Below are 16,147 nucleotides of genomic sequence, written 5' to 3' on the forward strand. Positions count from 1 at the left end.
ATACACACACACACACACACACATTTCACTTTTAACTGCTGGATAATTACTTTACAATGCTGTGATGGCTTTTTGCATATATCAACAGGCATCGGCCATGGGTATGCATTTGCCCCCTCCCTTCTGTAGCCCTCCTCCCACCACACATATTTTTAAAGGCTGTCTAACTGTCGTGCTTCCTGTATTTTTCCCCATAGTCCTAGCAGCTATGGGGACCTGAGCTCTTGTTTTTTTGCCTCCTTGTCCCTTTACATTATGCTCCTTTTAGTCAATGTTCACATCCCTCTCATGTGATAGATGTCTCTCTGTTCACACCCGTCGCCACCAGTTTTCTCCCAACTGTTCTGCTGTTCTTCTCCTTGTGGATTTCTTCCCCACACTTTACCCTTTAAATGCCCCCTTTCCCCAGGGCCTCCTCATCCATTCTCCACTTGGCAGGCCTGAATCATCCCCATGGCCTCAGCAATAGCTTCTCTTAGCTCCTGACTGGTGAATCCAACTTAATAATGGACCTCACCTCTCTGATGTCTCACAGACACCTCACGGTCAAAATATCCACCTTAGAACCGTTTCCTCAAAATCAGCTCCTCTCCTTGTATTCCATCCAGGAGACTTGTATTCAGTCTCCTGGAAGTTAGCTCAACAATTCTACTCCTCACCTGCCACACTAGTCATCTCTTTAACACCTATCAAATCTGTCTTCCTTACCTAAGCCCATAGACTCCACTTAGGTGCTTTTGTCTGGTTACCTGGTGTGGCCCCCTATACATCCTCTTCCCACCAAATATGGGCACAACCTAAAATATTATCTTTCATTCTGCTGCCAGAATAATTGAATTTTCTTCAATATACACATTATGCAATTCTCTTGCTTACAAATATTCAGAAGTGTCCGTATTTCTTTAAGGATAAGTTCAGGTGTCCTGGCTAAGCACACAAGACCCATCAGGGTATAGCCCTTGCTCACCTGATATTTCTTCCCGTGGCTCCTTTGTTCTAGCCATACCTTGTTTACTTGCCGTTCTCTGAACTGGCCAGGCTGCTTCATGTCTTTGTACTTCTGACTGCATCCATCTCTCGGCATGAAACGTCCATTATCTCTATCACACTTCTGATAGCTACCTTCCACTCATCCTTCCAAAATCTAGTTTATCACCTGTTCTAGGAAGTCTGATTTGTGCTCACCTGCTTAGCAATCCACCAAGTACTTGCTATCCCTCGCTTGGCCGTGGGAGGCCAGACACCGAGTTTTGCTTGGCTTGGTATCCTCAGCAACTGATACAGTGTTTGGCACAGCAGTTGCTCAATGTTTGTGAGATGGATGGATGGATGAATGAATGAATAAGTGATTAAGATATGAGAGGCCTACAAATCCTTCCCAATTGGTCAGCTGCCATTTTGGAATGTTCATCCTGCAAAGATGAGGAAGCATCACTGCAGGTGGTAGGCAGAAACAGCAGAGATGGGGGAGTAGGGGAAGACAGGCCTGGTCCTGGACAGTGTAGGGGACGCTTGGGTGGGTGTAGCACTGTAGAGGGAAAGAAAGGAGTAGGTACAAGGAGATGTTGAAGAACCAGTGATATTACAGTAAATTAAATGGAGAAAATAATACATGAGGGTAAGATCAGGTGAACATGCAAGGATGGAAGAGGCAGTACCAGAGACGAACAGAGCCCACTTCATCACTTCCCTGCATTTCATTTATCGCACCTGCACACTGGGAAGGTATCACTAAGTAATCAAGAGACTGGTGTTTATGCTGTATAGTGTTCTAAGTACAAAACAGTACCCTATGGCTTTTAGATTTTAAATTTGACAGACAATTCTTTCTCCTATGTCCTGTGTCTGAGTTCTCAGAAGTCAGGGCCATATACTTAGGGAAGCAGTTTTGGTTAACAACCCAGGATTACTCTAATAATCTCAAAGGATGGTGGGGAATTCACTACCAAAATAAAAGAATTTCACTCAAAAAAACATAGGCCATACAGAACCTGGTGGGGGCTGCTGGGGCAATGCTACTATTCACTCAGTTAACAGCTGTATTTGTGTGTGTTGAACTCCAAGCTCAAGTCCCTTAAATAAATATTCATGAGGGTCCAGGCAGCAGTGCTCCAACTGAGGACTGGAAGATGCAGAGGCCTGAGCGCTGCTTCCAACAGGATCAGTCCAGCTTGGGAGAGAGGCATGCGCACAACCAGGTGCCGTCAGGACAAGAGTCAAATGCTACTAATGCCCAGAGGGGAGAGCAGGGAATCTGTGTGAAAAGTTGAGGGCTCCTGCTGAGGCTCGGGAGGGAGCCTTTCAGGCAGAAAAGGGAAAAGTTTGTCCAGGCAGAGGGGAGTTCTAGCTCCCTTCATGGGGACCAGAGCTGGTAGCTGCTCGCGAGTCCTAACCAAGCATGAGGCGAGGCCTCCAGGGTTGTCTGTCAGAAGACGGTCCCCTTCAGCATCTAAAAGGGTAGATGGTGCTATCATTAATGAGTAAACTGTGGGGATGAGCTCACCACCGCAGGCACTCTGTGTTAACTTTAGAGCAACAAAAATAATTCGAAAGGCATTTGGAAATTCTATCTCCCATAAACCCAAAGAACAAAACATAGATTTCACTTTGGTTTTGAATACAGAATAACAGACTGCCTATGCTTGGAAACTGATTAATTTTCTAATTCATGAGGAGTTATGTGAATAATAGGAAAGCAACTTAATAAATCTGAAAAAAAATTGGGAGAGGGATAAATTAGAAGTTTGAGATTAGTAAATAACTACTATATATAAAATAGATGAATGACAAGGTCCTACTGTATAGCACAGGGAACTATATTCAATATCCTGTAATAAATCATAATGGGAAAGAAAAAAAAATTAAAAATCTCTCTATAACCACTGTTATTCCATCCTGTCTTATACAGGAGGGTGAGGCTGAATTATTATCTTTATTATTATTTTTAAATATAGTTTCCTAAAAAAAAAATAAGTAAATATAGTTTCCTGCATGAAAACAGCAAGACCTTGTTGTTTATTTTATATAAAGTAGTATGTATCTGTTACTCCCAAACTCCTAATTTATCCCTTTCCCTTTCCTCCTTTGGTAACCGTAAGTTTCTTTTCTGCGTCTGTGAGTCTGTCTCTGTTCTGTAAATAAGTTCACTGTATCAATTTTTTAGATTTCACATATAAGTGATATATTTGTCTTTCTCTGACTTACTTCACTTGGTATGATCATCTCTAAGTCCATCCATGAGAGCCCAAGTTATTTAGCTGGTAATTATTTTAATGAGACTATGAAATTCTAAAAGTCCTATCAATTTCTCCCCAAAGCATGACCATATACCTTTTGTTTTCTATACCATTTATTTGACTAACTACAGAAAAATAAATTTTTTCCAAGTTTTTTTTGTGTTAAAATAACAAATGGTATTCTGCCCCATACTATTATTGTTATTAATGCTGATAATGGCTCCAGTAAGAAATATTTACAATTATGACTCATTTTGGAATACAGATAATTGTCTTGTAGTCCTTTTGAAAATAAACAGAATAAAGATAGCTTCTACATTATGGACTGTGGCTACACCCTTAATTGAACCTGGTCATGAAACATAACAAAAGCAGAAGTGAAATTCAAATCAGACTTCTTGCTGCAAAGCATTGTTGACTAAAGAAACTACAAGGAACCATTCAGAAGCAGATGGGTTTCCACATATAATGTATATTTTTAAAAGCAATTATTTTATATATAGAATGTGACTTAATAAAAACCTCCCTCTATCTGCAGACTTATAAAGGAACCACAAAGGGGTGTCTCTGCAAACACACAAACCCGCATGCATAAATGCAAAACCTGTCAAAATCCTTTCCTGTTTTCCTAAGCTTAAAAAACTGTAATTCAATGCAATGGTGAGCTGAAAGGGCACAGATAACAAAACATGTCCATTGTTAGCCTTCTATTAGATAAAAGTGTGTCATGCATAATAGAAAAGATGGTGTTTCCAATGGAAATCTATTTTGAGATGCATTCATTTAAAGGCAACCAACAGCTCAAAATCAAGTGAGGAGAAAGAGAGCCCAAGCAAATACTACAGAAACAGACAGAGACATCCAAGAAGGAGGGAGCCTGTATTAAATCTTAATTCCAGACCAGCAAAACAGTTTCAAATTCAAGCCAGTGATTTGCCATGAGGTCACTCAAGGAATTAGGCAGAAACCACCAACCAGAAGCAATAGATATAATGTCAAAGGCAAGTGTGAGATGGGGAGGGGTTGGGGAGACCCTGTGACCCTTGTTCCCATGGGCTTATCTGTTCAGAAGGAATCAGCCAACAGCTGTGCTGCATGAACTCCAGCCAGGGCTGAGTCACGGCTAATAATAGCTCTGAGTTCATCTTTAGACAACATGGTAAGTATCCTCAGAATTAATGGTGAAGATGTACCTCAATGAATATTCCATTTCATTGCTGTGTAATAAATTTTCAGCTTTGTGTAACACAAATATTGACAAAGATATACACAGTCACCGTATTTGAAAGCCTGGTTGTATAATTTTACCTAGTGGAGAAAAATGGACTCCATTTCAATAGGCTAGATAATAATTTGGCTCTATAATCGATGCTTTGGGGATCCAAAGCATGTTCTAATATATTTCATGCAACCCAAAATTTCACTAGTGACTTACTCATTTCAAGATATTCATAAAATAATCCCAGTTTGCCCATGGGCTGCAGATGGTAGTCTTGTTCCCATCGTGGGATTATCTTTTCTGCTCCTGAAACGGTGTGACACCGTCCAAACACGTTCATGACCCAGCTGCCAAAAAGATCAAATTATCAGTCAGAATACTGTCAGACCAAGAGCATAAAAGTATTACTGATATTTTGAGCTGAACACATCATCTTCCCAAGAATTCAATTTCTTGTTTTCATGCTAAATTTATTTTTATTTCTGCCTCTCTATCCCAAAATATTTTGAAGAATAATATTGACTACATACCTGGTTTTATCACAACTGTAACTATGATTTGTCCTCCTACCTCCTATTCTTGTGGGCATTTTAGTTTTTTAAAAATACTTTTCCTCATTTGATTAACTTCAGCCCCCACCATTTTCCTGCTCTTATCCAAAGTGATCTTTCCAGACTGAAAATTACCAGAGAAGATAAACAAAGCATAGAGGCCAGTGTGCATGTGTGTGCAGTCACTTCTGACTCTCTGCCTGACAAGAATACTGGAGTGGGTTGCCGTGCCCTCCTTCAGGGGATCTTCCTGATCCAGGGATCAAACCTGCGTCTCTTGTGTAGCAGGCAGATTATTTTCCTGCTGAGCCATCAGGGAAGCCTGGAGGCCCGTGTGGTCCAGGGCAAAGAGAAAAGTAAGTCTCTTGATTGTGGGGGTTGGAGCCTAAGAGACCACAGTGAGGATCTGGGCATTTTTTACACTGAAGGAAGTGGGGAATCATTGAGGGCACTGTGCAGAAAAGTGACATCCTTTGACTTTGGATAAGACAGATCCAAGGCCCTATTTTCAGCTGAACAAATTAAAAGACCAAAGATGTGACACGTTTCCTTAAAGTCAGTGCAGAGCTCGGAGGAATCCTGGCTCAGTGCTCTGCCCCCAATGCTGGAAGCTGCCCCCAGAGCAGTCCAGTGTTTTCTCTTGGGTTATGTGTTTTTCTTTCTCAGAAGATTCCGGGCCAGCTGAATGCCCGCCCCCCCCCCCCCCACCCCCCGCCACTGCTTTTTAATGACAATTTCTCTTGAAAAGAAATTAGAAACAGTTGGCGTTGAAACAAGGTGTGCAGCTCTAGCTTATAGGGCTGTTGTCCTCTGAAATAACAGCTGGCTTGTGGTTTACTTGTCGAGTTCATCAGAAGATGCACCACAACAGCAAAAAACGTAGCATCTGGTTAAGCTCTGGCTGATTACACAGCACATTTATAAGGATTTCACTTAAAGACCACTGTATGTGTTGCACGTGAACACCTGTATGTACACACATACCCACCCATATACACAAACTGTAAGATGTGAATTACAAATAGCTGACCATGCTGGATTTCCCACTGTTCCTGATCTCAGTGTGAACTGCTCACTGACACTTCCCCAGGCTTGCTAAGGGGAGATTTCTCCACAAGCAATGGTGCCCTTGGCTTCACAATCTTTCCCCACTTCTTTCTTCTTTGACATTAGGGGAAGAGCAGGAGGCTGTGGAAGTGGAGGGGATATGGGTTCAGACATATCCCTGGATCTGAATCCACACTTCATCTCTTATTCATTATAACTTTAGTCAAGTTTACGTAAAATGGGGTGATAAAACCTACACTGCCCAGGGTTGTTGTCAGAATGAAATGACTCAGAACAGATGCGGATTTAGCAAACTTCCTAACACATCAAAACCCCCTGTGTGAGATTTTCTTCTGACAGAGGCTAATTGGCTGAGGCCAACAGTAAATGAGGGCTAAGTTACTTAGAGTTTTGGCTTGCATCTCACTTCAGCACTTACAAGAATGACGTGGAGCACTTGTTGCTGGTGTTACTTCCGAGGCCACAACCTGGAGCTCTGTAATCATTCAAGTCTGAGGTTTGGCTGGGAATGCGCCGTTCTTCAGACATTCCAAGGGCCCTTGTGGTACACGTGGCAACAAAGACCACACGCATCCATCTCTCTTTGTGACACCCAAACTCAAGATCACTGGGTTCTATTGGCTTAGTTTCTGCTCTGCCCTCATACTTTCAGCCTCAGCCTCTTGCAAAAATCCTCTCCAGGCTCCAGAGAAACAGGTCTTTCACAGTCAGCAACCCAAATCCATCATGACTTGGATTCAGGATGAAACTTCTGTCCTGGCAGTCACTTGCATGACTAACTCATCTGGCGCTTGTTCCTTGTACTGTACTGCCTCCCACCACCAATCATATTAGGTCAATCAGAAGTCCTGACTAGCTTGCTCTTCTGAGCTTCACACTCTGAGCCTCTTGCTCAGTCTGAGTTGAATGACTCAGCTGTAGCAGGAAATCTTGGTTTGAAGTTCATCTGTTATTGTTCGTGGTCTTTTGGGTTTTTCTACTGGGTTATTATACTAGTACAGGAATAGCAATTTAATTGCCCATGAGAATCAGCTATAAAACTTTAAAAAAGTATAGACACACTAGATACTTCTTCCCCTGGTCAAGGCTGGGGAAAAAGATTCTTCCTCTAAGCATGGGTTACAAAGTAATTTTCTTAGGAATGGACCATGCCTATTAGTTTAACACTATCATTAAAAAATTGTCCTTTATTATTTACTACATGTAAAGTGTGGTCTGAAACACTTTACACCTCATTTTGTCTTTGTCTCTTTATTACCACATTTTATCCATATATTATAGATCATCACCATTTCTGTTTAGGATATTTCCACTTGCTAATTTTGAATACAAGCATCCTTCACTATCTGAATCGATTTGACTGCTGAGTTTACTGTTCCTGAATTTTAAGACTGAGTGTGTAGAGTGAAGAATACCTGTACTTAGGATTCTCTTATTGTATATCTCTGATTCATTCCCTAGTCAAATTATATCTTGACAAGAGATATTTCCTCCTGTAAAAAGTCTGCTTTTTCTTATTATCTAAATAGTGAATGTTCACTGTGGAAAATATAGAAAACATATAAAAGAAGAGAATTACAGCCATCCATTGTCTAAACACCAAAGGACAATGCTAAGACATTTTGGATGTTTAACTCTGTTTTTTTTTTTTAACATTTTATCATAAAATTTCTTCAGTTAGTAGCTTAATGCAGAACTGTACTAGTTTTTTGTCAAGTACAGAATAGAATTCCCAGGAATGCTCCAATTATCAAAAAAGGAAGTGAGGTTGGGAAGGCCAAAAGGTCTAGGCTTGTTCTCTGGGCCCAATGAACAATTCCATTAATTTACTGACATTTGTATTTGAAGCACATGAGTCACTCATTCACTCAGCTGGCTCTATTGAGGACCTACTAAATGCCACATGCTGATGCATGTGCTTGAGAGATCTCCCCAACCCCCTAAAGGGAGCCGAGATCACAGCATCATATGGCCTTCATCTGCTCTGAGAACCCTAGGCAAGCACCCCAAGTGGAGCTGAGGGTGGAAGCAGGTGAATTTATGATGAAATTCATTTCATGGGTCACTCAGACAGTAAAGAATCCGCCTGCAATGCAGGAGACACAGAAGAGATGTGGATTTGCTCTCTGGGTGGGGAAGATCCCCTGGAGGAGGGCATGGCAACCCACTCCAGTATTCTTGCCTAGAGAATCCCCATGGACAGAGGAGCCTGGCGGGCTGCAGTCCATGGGGTTGTAAAGAGCTGGACATGACTAAGCAACTAAGTATGCATGTTCCTTTTGACATATTTAAATGGTGTGAGAATAGCCACTACCTTTTGTAAGTTTTCTTTCCCCTTTCTATGTGTTTTTGGAATAGGTGTAGTTCTGATAGCAAAAGTAACTGATATATCTCTGTTATGTTAGAATGTTGTATGAAAAGGAAGGAAGAAAACTGGCACCTTTATAAAGAGCAGAAGCTATTCTCTAAATTGCCTAATTAAAAAAAAAAAACTATTTATTTGGCTATGCTTGGTATTAGTTGAAGCACACAGGATCTTTGATCTTCACTGTGTCATTCAGGACCTTTAGTGGCAGCATGTGGGATTTAGTTCCCTGACTGAGGATCAAACCCTGGCCCTCTGTATTGGAAGCATGGAATCTTAGCCACTGGACCACCAGAGAAGTCCCTAACTTGCCTAACATTTAGCACTCCCAGTTTTCAAAGAAGGCAAACATAATTCAAAACACATTACCTAAATATTCTAGGTGAGTAATAAGAATACCTGAAGGTAAAGTTCAGCTCACAAGAATTTACAATAATGTGTTTCCTTGAAGTGAAGGTATAAACAAACCACTTATACTATAATGTATCCTTTATTTTTAACTATTTCACATGAACAAATTCCATTTTGTATGAATTTCTCAGTACCGGTTTAGGAAATATACCCTTCTCCTTGACTGTTATCAGAAAGTAGCTCACTGATGAGTTATTCACTAACACTCAGTGTTAGGTAACTAACCTATTTCCTTCAAAAAATGCTTTTTTTTTTTTTTGGTAATCTGAGTTAAGCTTTTCCTCTATTTGATACATTCATTTTCATATGGAAACATAGTATTATTTGCACACAACCTACTTTTACTCATCTGGAAAAAATCTGTGAGCCCAAGGTAAGGGTTGTCTACTGCAGAGTAGGGCAAAAAAGTATTCATTTCATAGCTAAGATCAGAATCTGTTTTTGAGGGGGATGGATGGAACTGGAGAAAAGAGAATGTCCTTATTTACAGACAGACCCTGATAATTCACATTGAAGATAGAAGATAAAGCTCCAGTGAAGAAATGTGGAAGGACATGCTGAAACCCACAAGGTTTTGCTCTTCAAAAACAAACAAACAAACAAAAGACAAGAAATTAACTGCTCTACAAAGAGAATAAACAGAAACTTGGTAATGAGGGAGAGAGAAGAAAGGTTAGGAGAGGGAGAAGAAAGGATGAGAAGGAAGCTGGCTGTGGTGGCAGGAAGACATGGCAGAATGCTCGTATTCTGGAGCCTACAGAGAAGGGTGATAAGTAAACAGCAGCAACAAGATTCTCAGTAATACAGTAGGATAAAAGACTAAAGAGATGGAGTTTGCATTTCAAGATTCAAGTTGCCTGTTTCTCCTCTATGCCCCAAACATCAATAAGGCCTGCTTATGTGAGTGGTTTTGGAGGACACTGAGAAGGTTGCATTTGGCATTCAGGCTGGCAGGAGTGGAGTACCGATGTGGGAGCAAGACAAGAGAGGGATCAACAGTTTTGTGACAACAGAAACTCAGAGCCAGAAATCACCTTGATAAGGGCAGTGTGGCAGGCAGGGAAATTCTTCCCAAAGATGTCCACATCTTAATCCCCGAAACATATGAAAATTATGGGTGCAGATGCAGGTAAGGGTGCTAATCAGCTGACTGTATGAGAGACAAGACTTGATTATCCAGGTGGGCCCAGTGTACTCAAAGGGTCATTAAAAGTGCAAGATGGAGGCAGAAGAGAAGGTAGAGAGGGGTGTGGGAGGGAGATGTAACCACAGAAAAAAGTCAGAGACAGGCAACCTTGCTGGCTGTGAGATGGAGAAAGGAAGTCACAGGTCAAGGGATGCAAGTAGCCTCTAGGAGCTAGAAAAGGCAAACATACAGATTACCCCAGAGCCTGGAGGAAACAGCCCTGCCAACACCTTGATGTTAGCCCAGTGAGACCTCTGCAGACTTCTGAGTTTCAGGACCCACAGGATATTAATATTCAGTTTATTATTTTGTGGGGCTCCCCTCCCCCATTTTCTTCCAATAACCATTAACTGTGGGGATATTTGTTAAAGCAGCAATAGAATATTAAGACAATAAGCTGAAATATGCAGAAGTTACAGACGGCATTGGACTTGTCCACTCTGATATAGGATTGGGTTTCGTTGAAAAAGACAGAGTGACCTTAGCTAACATCTGTTCTCATTTCCAGGAAAAAAACGGTAAGTCAAAACCTTTGTAGTTATTTTTGACAACTGTATCCTAAACTGCTACATAGCCTGGTGCTTTAGGACCATAAGTGAACCTCTGTTCTTAAAAGCATATGGATTTGGAGCCATGGGGTTTTACATTTGAACCCACAGTAGCCTCTTATTGGCTGTGTGAACTTGGGCAAATCATATAACCTAATTAAGACATGGATTCTTCATCTGCAGAAGGGAAATAAAAATAAGCATTGTTTGGATGATTAAATGAGAGAGTATATAAAGCACTTAATACACTGACTGGCACATACTTAGAACTCAACAAATTACTATTACTGATTTTTAAATGCATGTATAAAAGGTGGAGAAAGTTGTAACAAGCTGTGAAAAAATGTAGTCTGAAGCTCCAACAAGGGCCATCTCTCAGAGGGCTATGATCCATCAGCCCCCAAGGATGGGCTAATAGGCAGAAACTATAGCAGATGGGGATTTATGTTTAATAGAAAGGCTTTAAAATATCATTATTAAACACTGTTGGTTGGGTAATAAGCAGAGAGTCTCCTCCATGTTAGAGGTGGGCGTGCAGCAACGTGGACATGCAGGGAAGTGAGTGTGATGGCTGGGCCGTTCTATTCTCAAGATGACACAACTCGGTACTCACGGAAGTAACACCTCTTGAATGTTATTCCAGATTGCTTTTCCTCCCATGATGATTATCAGCTGTGTTGTCAGTTCAAACAGACACCCACCTGGGTCACACTGAAATATTAAAAAGTCCCAATTAAATTTTAGATGGATCTAACATGAAATAGTCATTAATTTTATTTATTTTTCTAAAATTCTAGTTTAGGCTAAAAAAAATTGTAAGGAATATACAATGAAAATGTAAGGAATATACTTTTCATTGGGTAACTAAGAGAAAACACGCAACAGCTTAAATTGCCAAGAGAATGTAACTCTGTATTCACACCTCTTCATTTCTGTATTTTCCCAGCCAATAAACTGGATCTCCTGGATAACCCACAAATTTGCCCTTAAAGAATGCGATGTAGAAACACGAAGAGTAGTAGTTGACAAACTGGAATAAGAACATCTTCATGGTTAAGCTGTTCTCATAATCAGTCTGGGTCCTAGGGAGTTCTGTAGTTAAAAGAAACGTTAAGATTTTAAAATTGCAAACAGCTTTGAGACTCTAATCGAAATCATACTGATACATGAGTTAACATGATTAAAAAAATACAATTCACAGTTTCCATTTCAGCTGTTCTGAATTTCTTAATGTAGCTACAATGTTAATTCCAAGTTTACACATTGTTGAATTTCCCCCCTAGGAGAAACAATATCCCAAAGGGCAGAAAAGTAGTCAACTGCTCCTTAAAATTTATAACCACATGATATAAAATAGGCAAGAACTATCCTCTTTCAATATAAGACAGAAAATTAATGTTGAACAGTATGCTAAATGATATTCTCTTGTCTTCCTGAACTGCAATAAGGTAGGTCTGTTGGAAAGGGAAACTCTGTTAGAAGCATTTGGGGGAAGACAAAATGGGTTGTCCTCCGAGTTTAGAATTTAAACCAGTCTTATCATTTTCAGAAGATGACCACTGAACATCACATTTTGGAGAACGACCCAGCCACAGGCAGTGTGTAGGAAGCACTTAACTCTGGCTACTAAGCAGCTGCCTGGGATACAAGCCAGAAAGAAGAAACATTTACAACAATCGTCAGAGCTGATGAGAGTGGAGCTATATTGATATGAACAGCGTGGGGGGAAGATGCATAACAATCTAACGGTTTGTCCTCTCGGCAGTGCAGGAGCAGATTTACCACTGGCATCATGACCCTCTTCCACTTATTTGCAATAAAGAGACTATTTACTTTCAACAATAGGGTACATAATACAATGTAATTGAAAATATTATTCAGCACTGATCTGTTTACACAGAGCTTGGACATCATAATGACTGTCTTTGCTTTGTCCCTTTTACTAATGCAAACCTGGAGATAATTCATTTCTTGGACAGGCTGGAGAAAATATGTTTACACTTGAAATTTTCTAAAAATTGTAACATACTGGAATTAGAATGCCTAAAATATACAGTCCCTGTTTTTACTTGGTTCTAAAAATGGCTTAGAAAAGACCCATGTTATAGATATACAGCAGGACCTTACCAAAGTTAGTAATCATGATTGCCACTTTCTCATATATAGTGTTCAGAATCATGATGATGATAAAGCTGATGAGGGAAGCAGTGATGGACGTGGCCATCTGTGGAGTTACATACTTCTGGATTGGGTCTGTTCCATTAGAGATCTTGCGAAGGTTTACAGAAAATATAACAAACACGGAGAGCCTGTAGACAATGATCCCAATAACGGAAGCAATGATCAACAGGATCTGAAAACACAATATATTAACACAGCAGTGTGAGACTCGTCAATAATCATACTTTTACACTTAAAAACCGGCCCCATGCTGAAATGGACAACGTGCATTGCAAAGTGATGTTAAATCTCACATAAGTGCCACAAGAAGGGTGAAAATCAGACATGTTAAATTTCAAAGAAAGCAGAGGGAATAATACCAGTCAAAAGAACTGGCGCACGCGCTAACGGATGATGCTAACAGCAGGAGCCACTGTGAGCAGGGAAGGAGGGGTCTGTGGGAGCTCTGTACTTTCTGTGACTTCTTCTGTAAACCTGAAACAGCTCTAAAAAAGAAGCCCTAATAAAAAGAAACAGAGAGAGAGAATCTTTACAGTATCTTCAAAATGGAGTGCCTGGTAGCATGTTCTGGTAGAAGAAAAAAATTCTGTGATCGCAGAACCAGTGAAAATATCCCTTCTAGGTATGGAATTACTTAGGTTATAAATGAGCGTTTTTTGCTTAGTTGTAGTCCATGGCAACCCACTCCAGTACTCTTGCCTGGAGAATCCCCATGAACAGAGGAGCCCGGTGGGCTGCAGTCCATGGGGGTTGCAAAGAGCCAGACACCACGGAGCAACTAAGCACAGCACAGCATAGTCCATGAAAAGGATGTGCTTCCTTCCAACAGAGAAGCTCTCACTGACTCGAGGGGCTGGGTGAGCAGGTGCTGGTTGCTGTCTTCATTCCCACAGCTGGGCAGACCCTGAGGAGAACCAGTGAAGCTGCAGAGGTGCCCCGAGGTCACTACCGGAAACGGCAGCAGGCAGCTCTCTGCTGACAAACGCTTCACACGCGTTTTATACTTGGATCTTGAGATCTTAAACCGGCAGTTATTTATACCTCACCTGCACAAGATTCATTTCCCTAAGCCACTGTAGTTTTGACTGCGCAGACCCAGGATCAGTGCAGGTGTCAAACACGGCAGACACTTCCTCACTAGGTGGGTTTTCTCTGGCCTCTGAACGGGGCACGCTGAAGGTCCCATTTTTAAACCGCATTCCCTGTATCTACCTTCTTGGACACATTCCAGAAGCAGGTATTCAGTGTCTCTGATGGCCTGTGATGACTGCCATGATAGAGAAAGCTACAGTGAATGTGAATTACGGGGCCAAGCAAATGATGGCATGTTGTTTACAGTTATAGAGGGCAGCTGGTTTCTACCAGCCGGGGGCAGCAGAGCCTGGCCGCACTCCAGAGTTCGAATCCCAGTTCCTCCACCTAGAGCAAATTACTTAGCCTTTGGGGCATTCAATTTCCTCACCCATATAATGGGGGGATAATAACAGCAACTAATCTATAGGATTATTGTGAGACTTCAATGAGTTACTACAGGTAAAAACAGAGCATTAAGCCCAGGCACATGAAAACCACTGTCTAAATTTTAGCTATGATTATGGTGCCCCAAAGAGTTAAAAAGATGTTTTCCTTACTTTCGAAGCCATCAGTTTGTGGGTGAAGCATTATACTTCCTCCTCTAATCTCTCTCATTATCTCCTTTTCTTCACAGTTAAGGCTTCACACTTGTGAAAGGAAATAATACTGTGTGTGTATGTGTGAAAATTAGTTAAGGTGGAGAGAAATGTATAACACATACATGCCATTGAAATAGCTGGTTTTTTTTTAAGTCTGCTAGTAATTTTTAAAATTCAGTAATCATTAACAGTTGAGATTCTTTAAATGCTTACTATTGCTTCAGCATCCACATATTTTTAAAAATCCTCACAACTGTCCTGTGAGGTAGGTAGTACTGTATTTCTTTTTATAAATGAGGAAATAGAGCCACAAACAGATGAAGCAATATGCCCCCAGTTAAGCAACTAGTGAGAGAACTGAGATTCTCAGAGTCCAAGAAACAGGAAATTCTATATGGCACTGCCTCCTACATGGTTGAATTCTAATTCATTTCAGAACTTTTAGAAACTTGACATGTTTCCATTTTTCTTCAGAGCACTTAATGGGTTCAGTACTTCTTAAAGAGACAGGGAAACGTTTCATCCTCCTTCCTCCAGTTTCTTACATTTCATTTTTTTCTGATCATGACTTTAATGTATGTTTTTAGAGCAAATTGGAAAGTACCCTGGTTGTGGACACTGGTCGCTTCTGCTGCCTGGGATCTGTTCCCTGTCTTAGAAGAGCGCCTAGTTTTGTTTAAGGGTAAACAACCTCCTCTCTGTTTTTATTCCAGTGGTTTGGGCTCTACTGCCCACCCTCCCTGGGCTCTACACGTAGATCCCAGTTGGTTTCAGACAAGTAAGTGTCTCATCCTATTGGCTCAGCACCTGATTCCAGGATGGGCAAATAATCTACCAAGAGCCACAGAGATGTGAGGAGATAGTGCTAGTGCCCACACGACAGATGAGCCTCCTCTGTCAACAGGGGAAACTGCTAAGCAGACCTTGCCTGGCTTGGATGTGATGTGAGATCTGGAAAACTGCAGCCACCTTGTGCCCATGAGGGATGCCTAGAAGCACTGTACCGGGATGCCACTGGACACAGAGTGGTCAGAACAAAACCAGCCTTGATATCATCTGGGCTACAATACCCTTGACTGAAGTCACACCTCAGACATGAGATTTTTCAGTTATAAGAACCAAGAAATCTCACCCACTCCCATTTTTTGATTCTTGTTTAAACCAACTGGAGACTGATCTTCTGTCACCTATAATTGAAAGACTTCAAATATCAAAATGAATAAAAGATAAAAATAGGAAAGAATGCATCTATATATAGGCATAATTCCTTCAGAACTATTTACTTTGCATATAAAAATTATTTTACATATTAACTTTGTTCCTAAGCCCATCATAATCATAACATTTTCATAGGTCATAAAATATTTTTGTGGACATACTTTTTCATGGCTAATATTCTGGAAGGAGGACACTTTTGGCAGAGATTTTATATATGTATATATAATATTTATATATCAACACAAATATTATATATGTATATAAAATGTCTGATTAAATCCATGCTGACTTTTATCATTTTGAAATACTCCCTGATTAAAAGTTTTTAAAAGCTGAATTAGTAGATTAAAGCATAAGAATATTTTTGGCTTTTGATATGTACTGCCAAACTGCTTCCTAAGAAGGCTATCTGCTGCTGCTAAGTCGCTTCAGTCGTGTCCGACTCTGCGACCCCATAGATGGCAGCCCACCAGGCTCCCCCGTCCCTGGGA

At 40.8% G+C, this 16,147-nt stretch overlaps 1 protein-coding gene across 2 annotated transcripts in view; it reads right to left on the reverse strand.

Annotated features, from left to right (window-relative positions):
• The window catches only part of ANO6 (anoctamin 6), a 235,836-nt gene that overhangs the window by 16,816 nt on the left and 202,873 nt on the right, over positions 1-16,147 (reverse strand). For both annotated transcript variants that reach the window (XR_008199419.1, XM_052641519.1), the window contains exons 13-16: positions 12,712-12,937; positions 11,507-11,676; positions 11,198-11,295; positions 4,672-4,802 (exon numbers count right to left, since the gene is read on the reverse strand). Coding sequence is in view for 1 of the 2 variants with exons in the window: in XM_052641519.1 (XP_052497479.1) it covers positions 4,672-4,802; positions 11,198-11,295; positions 11,507-11,676; positions 12,712-12,937 (625 nt within the window). In the remaining variant the exon portion in view is untranslated. The remainder of the gene's footprint in view (positions 1-4,671; positions 4,803-11,197; positions 11,296-11,506; positions 11,677-12,711; positions 12,938-16,147) is intronic.

The sequence above is a fragment of the Budorcas taxicolor genome, chromosome 5, assembly GCF_023091745.1.
Source record: "Budorcas taxicolor isolate Tak-1 chromosome 5, Takin1.1, whole genome shotgun sequence".
Classification (NCBI taxonomy): domain Eukaryota; kingdom Metazoa; phylum Chordata; class Mammalia; order Artiodactyla; family Bovidae; genus Budorcas; species Budorcas taxicolor.